Source organism: Protopterus annectens, chromosome 14.part0 (assembly GCF_019279795.1).
Source record: "Protopterus annectens isolate FY-2018-M chromosome 14.part0, PAN1.0, whole genome shotgun sequence".
Lineage (NCBI taxonomy): Eukaryota > Metazoa > Chordata > Ceratodontiformes > Protopteridae > Protopterus > Protopterus annectens.
Window position 1 is genome coordinate 608,988,598 of NC_056748.1, and position 15,332 is coordinate 609,003,929.

At 41.0% G+C, this 15,332-nt stretch overlaps 1 protein-coding gene across 3 annotated transcripts in view; it reads left to right on the top strand.

The window, feature by feature from the left end:
* Positions 1-15,332, top strand: part of LOC122789133 (WASH complex subunit 2A-like) — a 2,558,205-nt gene that overhangs the window by 630,973 nt on the left and 1,911,900 nt on the right. For all 3 annotated transcript variants that reach the window (XM_044056354.1, XM_044056357.1, XM_044056356.1), the window contains exon 11: positions 6,715-6,789. In XM_044056354.1, the coding sequence (XP_043912289.1) occupies positions 6,715-6,789 (75 nt within the window). The remainder of the gene's footprint in view (positions 1-6,714; positions 6,790-15,332) is intronic.

Consider the following 15,332-nt stretch of genomic DNA (forward strand, 5'->3'; position numbering starts at 1 on the left):
CCAAACCCACTGGCCGTAGATGTGACCTGTTTTGCCCTATAATGGCCTAATTAGTGCACTATAAGTAAATAGTTTAGCGTTTGTTTGAAAACACTAGGCTTCAACCAAAGCCTTATGTCCACCATAACATTAGGGTGACTGCAAAATTTTCTTGTAATGAACAAACTTTCAAGTAAAAAAGATCAAAAATCTCATAGATATAAAGATAAAAAATACCCCTTTTTAAGCCTTTTTCTTAAGGCAGTCAGATAAATAAAACCAAACCCCACTAGCTTTAGACAAGTTACATACGTAAACCAAACACAAAGGAGCTAGCACCCTGTGCTGCAGTCACCATCTATCCCTTTACTGTTGTATTAACAGTAAAACATATAAAGTTGAAACAAATGCATTCCTACTTAATATCCCGTTAGTTATTGTTGGAATATAAAGCAGGGTTGATTTGTTTGTACTTTGTTTTGTTGTTTGGTTGTTGCAGGATTATTAGGTTCTTTCATTGTACGGGGAAGAAAGTCTTGAAGAAGGGTTCACTTTGGATGCTGATTTCCATTCTTGGAATTAGCCAATCAACAGCCACAGTGAGGGAATGAGGGGAAGCCCAAGCTTTTTGAAACACTCTGGTTTCTTGTTTCCTAGCTAGGGAACAACCTATATAGACTAAAGTTTACTGCAGAAGTGAAGAATTGGAGCATCTACTATTATGGGTAAGCACAACTCAGAACTGTTCTTTTTGCTGGGCTTTACCTGTACATTTCTACTCTTTTGGAGAACAAACATTTTGCCCATTCCGAAAGATGAATTATCACGATCCATGGAAGATAGTGTGTTAGGTTTTAGAGACCACCTCCAGTATGTATTCTCTTGTGGTATTAGGAGGCATAAGGGATTCAGGAATTTGTGGAGTTAAGGTAGTTGTTTCATGGGTTAATTTTGTTCCAAGCTGGTCTGCTAGTACATTTGCTTGGTCTCCTGGATCTGAGTTAGTGGCACCATTTAAGGTAAGTTCAGAATGCGGATGTGTGCTATTCCTTAGCTTCCTAATACCCCCTTTTCCTAACTACAGCTCTTCTGGAAAAAAAGTGAGGCCTTAAGGGAGGGTGTTTGCAGGGTGTGAATGGTCATAAGACAGTGGCCATGGACTACCAATGAATCTGTGAATTTAAACCAAAGAAAGCTTTAATATCTTTTGCTTTAAAACCTAATTTAAGTTCATGATTTGCCTTATTAGTTCTGTCAGTAGCTTTAAGTTCATCACTGTTATTTTTGATGCAGCTTTTAATGAAAGGAATTATGCATCTGTTGTATGATTTAAGATGTTTTGTTTCCCTTACTGCCTCTTATTGTACAGTTTATTTAAACTAATGGGCTACCAGGGTGATTTACTTATAAACTTTTAGTTATATTTAGTTACATTAGAGACAGCCATTTTCTATGTGAGTGTAAAATTCCTTTGTAAAATAGCAATTGTGTGGTTGTTGGGTCTGGTAATGTTATGAGATAGTTTGGATAGCTCATCACAGAGTTTGAAGTAGTTTGTCCATCAGAAATCCTTGCCTAACCCTGGTCCAAACCTCAGCATTACCCACCCAAACCCAACTTCCAAACCATACAAACCCAAGTCTATTCACCTCACCACCCCAAATGCACAAAGCCTCCGTAATAAAATTTCCCAACCTTCATGCCTGACTCTCATAAACCAGCCTGATGTAACTGCAGTCTCTGAGACCTGGCTTAAACCCTCCATCAAAGACAACGAAAATCCTCCCTCCTGGCTACCATATCATACGTAATGATAGACCTCATAGAAAAGGAGGTGGTGTAGCTATTATCTACCCTTCCACTCTCACCTTTACTCCATTGTCCAACCCCATCCCAACCTTTGCCAATGCTGAAATGACTGTAGGCTTTTTAAAACTTAACAAATACAAATCCATTTGCATTTGTTCCATCTACATCCCAGCTGGAGACAATACCAAAACACTAGTAGACATCCTGTCTTGGTTTAGCTCCAACATCAAAAATGAAACCTACATCCTAGGTGACATAAATATTAACTGGGCCTCCTTCCTCTCAGACACCCCAACTCACTCAATCAACCTTTACAGTTTTATCCAACTTGTAAACCTTCCAACCAGGCCAAATAGAGATGGTACCCTCCGGTACCATCATTGATTGGATATTAACAACCCACCCCAACCATACCACTAATGCAGGTATAATACCAGACCGCCTAAGCGACCACCTACCAGCCTTCGTAGACCGCCTACCTTCTCACATAAACAACACCAACTCAACCAATCCCGCAACCTAACCTCCTTCAGCCCCGAAATCTTCTCAGAATGCCTTAAGATTACTGACTGGTCTCCCCTAAGAAGCCTTCCACTAGATAACGCTGTATCGTATTTTAACCATACTTTCATTACCCTACTAGATAAACTAGCCCCCCCTCCAATCCAAATGCATCCAAACTAATCCCTGCCCCTGGCTATCCCAGGAAACTAAACAGATAATGAAACAATGAGACAAAAAGTGGAAACTACCAAAAACAGAAAAAAAAACACCCACCAAGAATTTAAGCATCTACGTAACCTAGCCAACAAATTAATAAAAGATCGCAAAACCTACTACTGCAATCTGCAATCCAAGCACTCAACTAACCCAAAGAAATTCTGGACCTCCATCTCATCAATTCTCAACCCTGGTAATAAAGCCAACCCTTGCCCTGATCCTAAGCTCACCAGCCTTGAAACAGCCGCATAATTCAACACATTCTTTATAGATTGCATAGCTAAACTATCCTCCACTTTCCCTAACCCCCCACACCAACACAACCCCCTCACCCTGCCCCCCAACCCCCCTTCTCCCTTAAACCTGTCTCCACTATAAAAAGACTACTCCTAAAGCTAAAACCATGCCGCTGTGCCCCAGACAACCTTCCAGCAAATTTCCTTAAACTGTCCGCTGAATCAATAGACTATCCCATATCTATTCTTATAGATCTATGCATGAATCCTATGTACCAACCATCTGGCGAGACACATTCATCATCCCTTTCCACAAAGGTGGTAAGAACACAGACACTACCAACTTCAGGCCCATAGCTATACTCTCTCCTCTCTCTCAAATTCTAAAAAAAAAACATCCACTCCCAACTCATGCCATACCTAACCAGCACAACCTCCTCTCTCCCACCCATCACGGCTTCCGCCCCAGCCACAGCACCATGACAGCCCTCCTTTCCTTTCTTGAGACAGTCAACCTAGCACGTGACAGCAGCAAATATGTATCCTCTCTGTTTCTAGACCTCTCAAAGGCATTCAATACCATCTCCCACGCCCTACTCCTGTACCAGCTCTCACTCTTGCACCTCTCTCCCTCAACCTTAGCCTGGTTCTCCAGCTACCTTTCCATGTGCCAACAGGCTGTGCAATAGAAAGAGTCAACCTCCCCTTTCTTAACTAAACTCACAGGCGTTCCACAATGATCTGTACTGGGTCCACTCCTCTTTAACATATTCATCAACAACTTCCACCACTCCATCCCTAACACCTCGGTTATTCAATACACTGACGGCTCCACCATCATCTGCTCAGCCTCCTGCCCCTCCAAACATATACTCAAAACCCAAATAGCCTTCTCCAAAACAGAACCATGGATGCAATCCAGTCACCTAGCCCTAAATGCCAACAAAACAAAACTAATGATTTTCACTCCTACCAAAACCTCCCAATTTAGCAGAGACCTATTTTCAATCAAAAGCCACAATAACACTCCTCTAGAAATCATTCCCAGTACCAAGCTACTTGGCATTACCATTGATGAAAACCTAAAATTCGACTCCCACATCCTCTCCGCAATCAAAAATACCCACCAGAAAATCGATCTCCTCTACAGACACAACTGCTACCTCACTCCTGCCTTCTGACAAACCTTCGCATCTACCCTCCTTCTCCCCTATCCCCCAACCTACAACTTGGCCTCCGTTCCAAACTCGAAGCTTGTTACAACAGAATCTGCAAATTTGCAACCAATTCTAAGAACTCTTCCCATCACTGCCACTCTACACACCCTCAACTGGCTAGAACTCCCCAACCACCTAATATACCTACAACTTAAAACAGCCCACAAACTCATCTTCAAACCAACAGAATGCCCTTCTTTTGCCAAATCTCTCATACCCTACACACCCTGCCGCTCCCTAAGATCCAAAGGCCAAAACCTCCTACAAGTGCACAAACCCTTACATCCACCTGGCCAACTACTACTATCCCACACCATAGCCAAACTCTGGAACTCACTACCCCCCCCCCCTCTACGTAACTTACCAAATCATAACAACTTCAAATCCATGCTTCTTTCCCATCTGTCCTCCAAATGGGAATGTTCTTCACATACTCCCACCTAAATCACCCTCACCACTAACTCCTCACCTATATAAACTTTTCATTGCCAAAGCTAACAAAATGTCATAGGTTTTTCTCTATACATTTTTCTTAAAAATCTTATGCATGCAAGCCTCTGGCTTATTTTACATATATTCTCAAACTGGCAGCCTCTTAAATGTATACAACATATATTTTATTGTAAAACTGTGATTTCTGTACAGTTTTACTATGTAACTTATCTTGTCTGTTGTAATGAGGTCACATTCTGTATTTTGTAATGTTGTGAATTTCTGTATTTTTATACTATGTACTGGAGCTTTTCTCCTCGGGTCTCCACTGAAAAAGGGCCACATGCCCAGCTGGACTAACCCGGTTAACAAACAAACAATAAGGGCCACATGCCCAGCTGGACTAACCCCGTTAACATACAAACAATAAATAAAAATATTGACTGAAGATGATTTAAAGATTTTGAAATAAAAGGTTATATGTTTATGGTTGAACTTTACTGGGGATTGAAAAAATTTGGGATGATCCATGAAGTGGCTTTATTAGTTAGGACCAAGTTAAGAATATTATGTCCTCTAGTTGGTTTTAACTGTCTATCCCAAGGAATTCGTATATTTTGTCTAAGGCTGCCTGAGCATACCCAACTTTGCAGTTACAGACATTCCAGTTTATTGAGAGATAGTTGAAGTCTCCCATTATAAAGCTGTTTCATCAAGCACATTTAAGAATCTTACATGGTCATAAGTGGACATGAAGGGTGTCCTCTAGCAGGCTGTAGGTTGATAGTTTGTCTTGTTCAGGCTAAGTTAGAGTTCAGCAAGTTCAGTTTATGGGTCTCTCTGAATTTGTCTAGATGTGATGTGGTCCTTGATAAATATGGAAATGCTGCCACAGTTTCTTTAAGGCCTAAATACATGGTAGACATAAATTCCATGTATGGAGGGAGTGTTGTCTTTGCAGTGAAGCCAAGTCTTAAGTAACTATATATTCTCAGGAGCAGACAGTTTATGCCTTCTGACATTGAGAACCACCACCTTAATAAGGTTCAGTTTAGGGTTCGGAATGGCAACACTAGAATGTCCACTAGAAAACTGTGTACGTATCAAGGGCTTTAGCTAGTATATGAGAGCTTTCATTCGACAAGAGGTGCAGACTTTCCTTGCAGAAGCAAGTTGGACTATCAGTCATCACTTGCCATGTTGACCCATGCTGGACCCCCCCCCTCCCCCATTACAGCAACTGTTAAGACAGTTTGTGAAATCAGCCATCTTTTCTTTGTATGTAGGTATCATTCTGGGTGGGAAGGATTCTACTCATGACCAATGTCTTGTCTGTGTTGGACACATGCATAGTGAGATCCAACATATCTATCTGCAGGTCCTTGGGCATTGTGCTCCAAAAATTATTCACACCCACATGGACTACTACTAGGATCTAACCATTTTTGTCTGGTGAGAGAGACTCTGGATCCCTTGTGATGCCACATATTTTGTTGCCTAAAAGACAACTAACTGCAACCTTGTCTCTATGGAGTCTTGCTTGTGGAATTCATGTACCTGACAATAGAGTCATCAGTTAGTAAGACATTGCTATTTGTACTCATGGAATTTGAGGTGTTTGATGGTTTTCAGTGTACATTCTAGTGACTCTTTACTGTGTGTGTCATTGGTGCTGATATGGTGGTGGATATCTGTCAGGTCTAGTATTCATAATCCTAGGAGGCTTCAGTAGTGACTTGTAGTTGTGATAAGATGTCTTCATTAGTGTGCAGTGCTGACTGGCTATCTTTTTGTGTAAGAAGGATACCTCCAGCTTGCACAGATATTTGCATTTCTCACACTTTGAATTATTTAAGCCAAGTAGAAGTTCATTATCTGTAAGCATATGGTAGTTCCTGCACTGCATGAAACTATTAACTGCTATAAGAAAAACAGGTTTACTTTCCATTTTGTCCAGATAGCTCTTGGATTTAGTTTGGTCTAAGTGCTAATGATATGCTTACTATTCGTAACTTGGTTAGGTGTTCGATGTAGAAGAATTAAGCAAAGTAAGGATGCAGCTAATTCTGAATATTTTGAGTGATTTTAGGGCAGCAATACAAACACTGTTTCTGAACACGACTGGTACAGCAACTACTAACCGTAGGGGATCTGCGTTCTACTGGTGGCAGTACAATAGCACTGAGGGGCACAGCACATAAATGATTGTGGCCAGGAGCAAACTTTGCTCAACCTACATCAGTATCATGACAGTGAAATGTTTGACTAGCAATTGACAGCGGTCTCTGCACTTGTGAAGCAATATTTTTTTTCTGTTGCAGCATTATCATCAGTGGAAGCTGCAACAAAGAAAAGAGCAAAAGAGAAGAAGGAAACTAGAAAACAGCAATCAGAAGGTAAGTATCAACTGGTTAAATAGTTTTAATGCATTGTAAAATGGTGAGGTATGTTTCAGGGATTTAATTAGTTCAAGTTTTGCCAGCAAATGTTGGTTCTTTAGAAACTTTTGACCAAAGTGTGTTTGTCTCAGTTAGTTTGTAAATTTAACAAAGATCTGCTAGGCACAGGTGTCTAAATGTAGCAGTGAGCCATTGCCTTTGGTGTGGTAAAATGAGTTGCTCAAAGTTGCATGTCCTTCCGATGAGATATTAAACCTCAGACTCGAATGCCTGAGTTTGGTGGTAGCTCAGATGTAAAAGGTACTTAAGAAAAAAAAAAAAAAGAGTAGGGGCCGCTTTATTTATTTATGTAGATAATACACACACGCACATGCATGCATTTATTTACATGTTATGTATTCATTTCTGCAGCCCATTAGTCATCTTGTTTTCATAAATCATTTTAACAATTTTATCAGTAATGCAACACAGTTTTAGTACATAACTTTTTCCATTACTGTTTCTTAAATTTTCATCTATCCTTCCCAATACTTTTTCCACAAACATATTCTATTTATGTAATGGTCTTTCACACCTTGTTTTTCACAATACCCAAATTGTAATAAATAATTTGATCCCATTTATTAGTTTCTTTCTTCCTTCCTTCCTTTTTGATGTTTACCATACAGTATAATTTCCACATTCGTTATCTTGAGACCTTCCCAACTGTATACATTTTTAAACTTTTCCTAAAAAGACTTATTCATTTTGCATTCTAAGAAAATAAATAAACAATGTTTTGTAGTTTCTTCTATCTTGCAATAATGGTACATTCTTTTATTACTTTATATTTCATATTTCTCTTAACAGGGAATTTAACATTTTACACAAAAGTCCCTAGATTCATAGAAATCATCATACCTTTTCCTTCTTTGCTTTATAACATTTCTAACATTGTCTGATAAATCACTTCATTGATATAAAAGAAAAAAATGCATTACTTGTTCATACCACTCATTCCTTTTCTCACTAGTCATCATTTTTAGCTTATTTACTTGCTTTCTTTCTGTGATCTCCTTTTCATCCCTTCCTTTTTTTTCTTCTTTCCGTACCTCTTCGTACATGTCATATATCAGTTTCCCACCATTTTATTTTCCATGTTGTTCCCACTGTTAGTAACAATAACCCAAAATAGGTGTATTGATGCTAAAAAAAAGGATTTTTCAGACTTACCTCCTTAATATAAAAGTAGTTGAATTAGGACTTGCATTTTATTGAAGAAATATATTTTTAAAAGAGATGTTGGTCAGTAGAGGATACCTCAAGGAATGATTGGAAAATTGAGACGTTAAATCTAGTTGACTCATCAATTTTGTAAGCCCCTTTAATGATACATCTAGGAATGCAAATGATACTTTTGTAAAAACTATGTGCTGAAGTCAAAATGTAGACTCTAATAGTATTACAAATGTAATTATCAAGCACTGTGAAAAGTGTTTTTAATACTGAAGAGCTAAAGCAGAAAATGGGTGAAAGACCAAGATTTAGTTTAGTGGTAATAAACAGTTTGAAATTTGAATTACATAATTCCAATAATAGGTATTAAAGAGGATAATGAGTAGGTGAATGCTGTAAATGGTGTAGATTTATTCATTTCTTTCATGAAGGACTGAACATTATGGCCAGTCATTCTGATATGGTTATACATGTCCAAGTAATTTTAACTGTACATCTTCAGTGGTTGTTTATGTGACAAAACATTTAACCCGTGTGCCATATTATCTAGGAAAAACTGAGCTTCACTTACAAGTAAGACTTTATGAACACATGTATACAATTTCAAAGTGTGACAAGAACAATGCCTTGTTTAATTAAACATTCCCTACATTAAGATTTTTTAAACATGTTTTATGTTTTGGATATAAATTATGTTGTATATAGGGGAGGTGACAGGATAAGTATGCTGGAAGCTTTTGAATAAACATGGCTGATATGGTCTGATGATGCAATTTTTATTAATAGTATCTTAAAGTTACGAGCAGGTAAATTGTAAAACAAAAGAATTATATAATACCTTTTTGTGTTTCTAATATTTGCTTTGAATTTTTAAATGCTTTTATTCTGTTGAAATTGTGTGTTCAGCCAAAGGCACTTGAAAAAAAAACATTCTTTGTAATTAGAAGACATTTAGTTGGTTTACCTTGTTACTGGTTTAATCAAAAACTTCATGAGATCCAGTCCCTACAGAAGAAGATTAATGTATGCATTTTCTTCCATCCCACTGCTCCTCACAATTTATGCTGCACAAGGCCTGGTAGCCCTGGCATGGCCAAGATATCCATGATGTTCCTGTGAGATCAATTTCAATAGGGTCCCATACAGCCTTCACAGAAATGTACCTTACTGAGTAATGATGAAGGGGCTCTAGAGCATCCATACATCTCAGGATAGCAATTCTTTAGTCTCATTTTGTTCTGGGAATTTTTGCTTATTTTGAAAAGTGAGGAAAATCTAACACTAAGAAATCATGTTTATCAAAATGGAAAAGGGTTGTACTTATGATGCACATCCGTGTTAAAAGTACCCAGAAAAGCTGAAGAGCCTGCAATTGTGCAGTAGCTCAGAGGACGTTTTAGGGCTTTCCCATTGCTTTAATAACATGTTACTTTCAGGCATTACCGTTTACCTTCTACTTTGTCTTCCCTTACTACTAAGAAGCAGTTTCTCAAGAGGATTTTCATCTAAAACACTTAAGAAACCTCTGTACCCCTCATGTGACCTTAACTTTGTGATTGAAAACCTAACCGTGTCTCCTTTAAATCCAAGTTTCTTGGTGACTGTTTAGTTCCTGATTTAAAAAGTCTTGCTCTTAGTGACTTAACTTCAGTGCAAAGAGTCTATGAACTGTAGGCCCTTATGCATAGGGAGCCCTGCATACTATTAAGTAAGAACAGTGTGTGCCTTTGGTGACAGAGTAGCAGATTGTTTTTTTTTTTTTTTTTTTCAAATGGGTAGGTAAAGAAGTTTCTGACTCCCATAAAAGGTACTGTGAATTACTGAACATGTACACCCCTGAGCCTGTAGCTATACCGCTAGTCTGGAGGGCTTTGAGGATACCATCTCTTTGGATTTTGTGCACCCAGATTCTCAGCCTCAAGCCCCTAAAAGCCTGACAAGTTTTATATGATGTCTTTCTATTCATTGTTGCAAAATTCTTTACATATGGGTTGTGTTCTCCCCATGACCTGACGTCCAGCCAGCATACAAAAGCTTCGGACTACTGCCAGTACGTAGGATGTCACATGTCTGCTTTGACAACGTCAGACATAAAAGAATTTCCAAACATACCATCCTCAGAACTTTTCTGCCTCCATTTAGAACTTTGACTCCTATGTTCGGTGTGGATTTGGATTTTTTTTTCTGTATCGCAACCAGCTGAGATAAGTGCCCCATTGGGGATTTTATTTTTTCTTACTGGCATTTGGTTTGTTCATGTCTTCCAGGAAGGGCAAGTGTAGGTGTGGAAGGCAGATTCCACATAATGATAGCCATGAGCTCTGTCTTTTCTGTTTAGGCACTAATCACAACTACCGATCCTGTTCTGTCTGTCAGGCCTTTGTGCTTAAAACATTGCATAGTCGTCTTTTAGCTCTGAATCATATCTGGAGAATTAGAGGCTCAAATATCTGGCTAAAGAAATTATGGAGACTCCCTGGAGGTCCTTTGGCAGAACTGAGTTTGAAGAGGAAGGTGAATAAGCTGAAACTTGAATCCTCTTCCACTGCGTCTTCTGCCTCAGAATTACCCCTTGAGGTTGGTGAAGACCCGGTGGTACAGCTGGCAGTCGGATATGCTTCTTCGACAGGTACCTCTGTGGAAGCTGTTAGGGGACTGGATCCCAGCACTTCCAAGGCTTTGCAGACATCCTTTTCGGGCAATATGGGGGAACCATGGCTCATTGTGTTGGAGAATTCTGGTGTTGTGCCTGCCATTGATGGTGTGACTAGAGCTCTGGCTTCATCTACCATTAGGCCTACATTGGATTCCTCTTCTTTGTCCCCCTTCCAGAAAGACACGTTAAGAAGAAGCAAAAAACTAAGCACCCTAGCATTCCTCCTCCTCTGTCTCCTCCACCTCCTCATTGGGATGCATTTTCTCAGGGTCTTAAGGCCTTGATGGCCTTGAAACCTACCTCTCCTCTGCCTCCGCTATCTTTCTCTTCCTCCCCAGTTCAGGCTGCTGTGTCTCAGGTACCTGATTCTATTTCTGAGGACTCCTCTTCTGATAATGATTCTTTGGCATATTCCACCCAACTTGCTTCACCTTTAGAATATGCATCTCCTGAGGAGGAATCTAATGGAGGAGATTCCCCTCAAGAGGAAATTTACTTTGGGCAAACCATTAATAAGATGAGGGAGTTATTCAAATGGGATTTTTCCCATATTTCTGAAGAACAGAAGAGGTACTATGACCTCTTTCAGATGGAGGTTCCCTCACCCTCTGCAGTTCCTCCAGTCCTTCAAGCTTTCTTAGATGGATTTGTTTCTCCCACTAAAACTCCAGAATCTCACACTTCAGGTCCTAAGAGGCCTGGCAGGTTCTGTAAGGTTCCTGATTGTAAGTTTCTCTACAAGTGCCCGTCTGCTAATCCAGCAGTGATCTCCATAGCTTCAGATAAGTCTTACTGGTTATCCCCTTTTCCCAAGCTTTTTCCTTCTGATAAAGAGAGCAAGATTTTTGAGAGACTGGGTAAAAAGGTATGTACTGTTCCCACTTTAACTATCAGAGCTGTTAATTACCAGACGTATATGTCAGGTACTCCTTAACTTTGCTGTTCTCAGGCCTTATCTTCCTTGCCAGATTCTGAGATTAAAACACAGGTCATGTCTCTCTTGGCTGCTTCCTCTCAGGTTGCTGGGCATTCAATTAAGTGCAACGATGATGCTGTTGAGACAACATCTAAAGCTTCTGCTACTGTGCTTAGGGGGCATTCGTGGCTGAGACTTCAATCTTTACCTGATGACATTAAGGCCAAGTCACTAGTTGCTCCTTTGGACAAGAATGCTCGTTTTGGATCAGCAGCTGCAGAGCTATTTAAGGCTCTGGAAGAGAAAGGAAAGGAACTCCAAGACCTTAAACACCGGTTTGTTTCACCGCTCCCTAAATTTCATAGAAACTTTCCTGTTAAAACATTTTTGTTAGGAGACCAGTGCATTCAGCTTCTTCTTCTAGGTCAAAGAAGTCTTCTAGAAGACCCCCTTAGTCGAAATCACAGTTCCCTCTTCTTAGCAGTCCTTTCAGGCCAGACCCAGTTCTCTGTGACTGCCAAGGTTTGCTTTGAAGTCATAGCCCTCTTTCTCTTCTCCCTTCTCTTTCTTTTCCAACCTGGACACGAATCACTCAGGATGCCTGAGTTTTGTCCATTATCCAAAAAGGTTACTTCATGACTTGGAAAAATCTCCTTCCTTTCATGGCTATTCCACAGCCCCCCTCCAGTCAGATGCAGTTTTTTTCCAGACATTCTTTCTCAGTTGAGGTCTCAGGGTACTATACAACGTGCTCATTGGGATCAGAGAGGCAAGGGTTTTTACACTAGAATGTTTCTGGTCCCAAGAAAAGATGGTACTTCGAGGCCAATTCTAGATCTTTCCCACTTAAACACTTTCCTGATGGCTTCTTCTTTCCGAATGCTGTCCCTGCAGACACTTTTCCCTCTCATTTCACCTCAGGCCTTCATGGCCCTTGCCATTGCCTTCCTTGGGGTCCAGAGTATTAAGGTTTATCCCTACCTGGATGACCTTTTCCTAGCAAAGGACTCCAGTATATTGTCTCTAAATCTTGAGAAGGCCATTCATCTCCTTCAAAACATAGGCTTCACCATCAATTTCAAAAAATCCTGTTTGACTCCATCTCAAGATCACATGTTCTTGGGGTGTAGCTTCAGGACAGACCTGATGATTGTCTTTCTACCAACAGACAAAGCTCTATTTCTTATTCACTTCTTAGAGACCCTACTAACTCTTCCGTTCATGAGACTCCTAGGATTAATGGCTTCCACAGTTCCCGTGCTGCCCTTTGCAAAACTCCACATGAGGAAATTTCAGTGGTTTCTAAAGACTACTTGGTCCCAGCATGCTCGTCCACTAGATGCAATGATTCCACTTCTTCCATGTCTGAAATCAGAGCTCCTTTGGTGGATTCAGCAGTTTTCTTTGAATCCAGATATTCCTCCTCTTCTGCCCAAGCCTTCTCACCAACTCTTCACAAATGCTTCAGACAAGGGCTGGGGGTGACCTTTGCTTCCAGGAAAGTTCAGGATCTTTGGTCTACATCTCAGAAGAGAAACCACATCAGCATCAGGGAAATGAGGGCTCTGCTCTTAGCTTTACAGATCCACCCCCCATTTTTCAACTGTCCTATGGTACATAAACGGAGGGGTACCAAGTCTTACCTTCTGTGCAGGCTGGCAATGAAGACATGGGAGCTAGCCATTCAGTACAGGGTCACTCTTCATGCTGATGTTCTTCGTCTCACATTGCTGCAGTCATAACCTGTGGGTAGTCCGCTGTCCTCGGTTGGCCCGAATACCAAAGTGTTAGGCTGGCGTCGGTCATAGTCGCTCAGATCTGACGTCAGTACGCAGTGGTACTAAAGCGCATGACCGACGCCATATCCTCAGTCTTTCTTGCCGCATGGTCCGAAGCAGAAGCAGCGTTTGCAAGTGCCGTTCGGCGTCCTGAAATTTTCGTATTCTGAGTTTCAGACCGAAGACCAAGTTGGGCTAAGTACCCCGTTGGGGAATATTTTTGTCTTTTCTTGCCTCAGTTAAATCCGGATGTCAGAAAAAGTTAATAATTGTATTTCTTGTGGGAAACAGATACCTCATAGGGACTACCACTCTCTGTATTCCTTGCTTGGGGCCTGAGCACGACGTAGTCGGGTGTCGCTTTTGCGCTAGATTTAATAAGCGCACCATTAAACGCAGGTTAGATTGTGCTAGACTTGTTTTTGGTAAGCGGTGCAACTACAACATGCCGTCGGATCCTCCGACGCCCGCTACCGCTAAAAAGCGAAAAGATAAATCATTAAAGTCTAAGCAGGATGAGTCGTCCGTTGCGGACAACGGTTCTTTGGAAACTACGGTGGAATCTGTGGATCCAGCCGAGGTTTCAGCTGAGTCTCAGGGGGAGCCTTTAATATTACAGGAATTGGCTTCTCAGGAGTCAGGTCAGGCCGAGGGGGCCTCTCAAGTTTCTGTAGTTCCTTCTTTACATAAGGTTGTTAGGCCTTCTACTTCTGTCACTAAAGCACCTTCTAAAGCTAGGCCTGGTCTTTCTGGCACAGGCGTCAGCCCTAGTTCTGCAGGCTCTGTTCCTAAAAAACATGCTAAAAATGGCAGAGGATTTGATTACTTTAATCAGAGGTTCTATGCCCCCTCCAGATAAGAGACCTAGGGTGGAGACAGAGGTGGAGGGTTTGGAGCATTCCTCAGATTACTCTGAGTCTTCAGCTGAGGACATTCAGGATTTTCCTCCCTATTCTGATTTGGATGCAGAGGACTCCTGTCCTTCTGCTTCTCCTCCAGAGGATTTTTCTTTTTCTGAAACCCTGCATTCCATGAGGGAGCATTTTAAGTGGGAAGGTCAGGATTTCTCCGATTCTCGTAAGAGGCTTAGGGAATTTTTGTTTTTACCACAGCATAGGCCCTTGGCCATTCCCCCTGTTTTGGATGTTGTTCAGGATGTTTTTTCTGAGGCTTCCCTTAATCCTGATTCTTTACCTCCGGCCCCTGTCAAGCCAGACAGATACTACAGAGTTCCAGAGGCTCATAAATATTTATATAAGAGTCCTAGAGCTGACCAAGAAACTATTAGCCAGGGACCTAAGGGTGTCAGGGCTTCTGTAGTAAAGAATCCAGTTCCTCTGGATAAAGATTCTAGAGCTTTGGATAGGTGGGGAAAAAAGTGTATACCTCTTCCACACTAGCTATGAGGGCTTTGAATTGCCAGTTTCATATGCTGAAGTACCAGAATTTTCTGTTAAGTCAGTTGAAATCTAAGGTAGATGCTTTAGCTGAGGGTATAGAGTGTAAGGAATTGCAGGATTTAGTTCATGCCTCTGATCAGGTAGGTAAGCATTCCTTGCAGTGTGGCTTTGATGCTCTTCAGGCTTCTTCCAGGGTGGCTGCCACTGGTTCAGTTATTCGTAGGCACGCCTGGCTTAAGGATCAGAATTTGTCAGAGCATGTTAAAGCTCGAATTTTGGATGCTCCCCTCCAATCTGAAGTTCTTTTTGGTTCTCCTGTGGAGTCAGTTTTGAAGAAAATGGAAGACAAAGCTAAGTCCATGCAGACAGTTAAGGAATTTGTACAAGTGCAGCCCCCTAAGTTTAGCAGAAATTGGCCTGCAAAAGGATGGGCATATCCTTCTTCCGATTACCAGTCTAAGGGCAGATCTAGACGTGGTAGGGGCAGAGCTCATGCTCAGGGTTCGTTCAGACCTAGGACGTGGAGTTCTCCTGCACAATCTTCTGGTGAGGGCAGGGGTCAGCCTTTTCGTAAA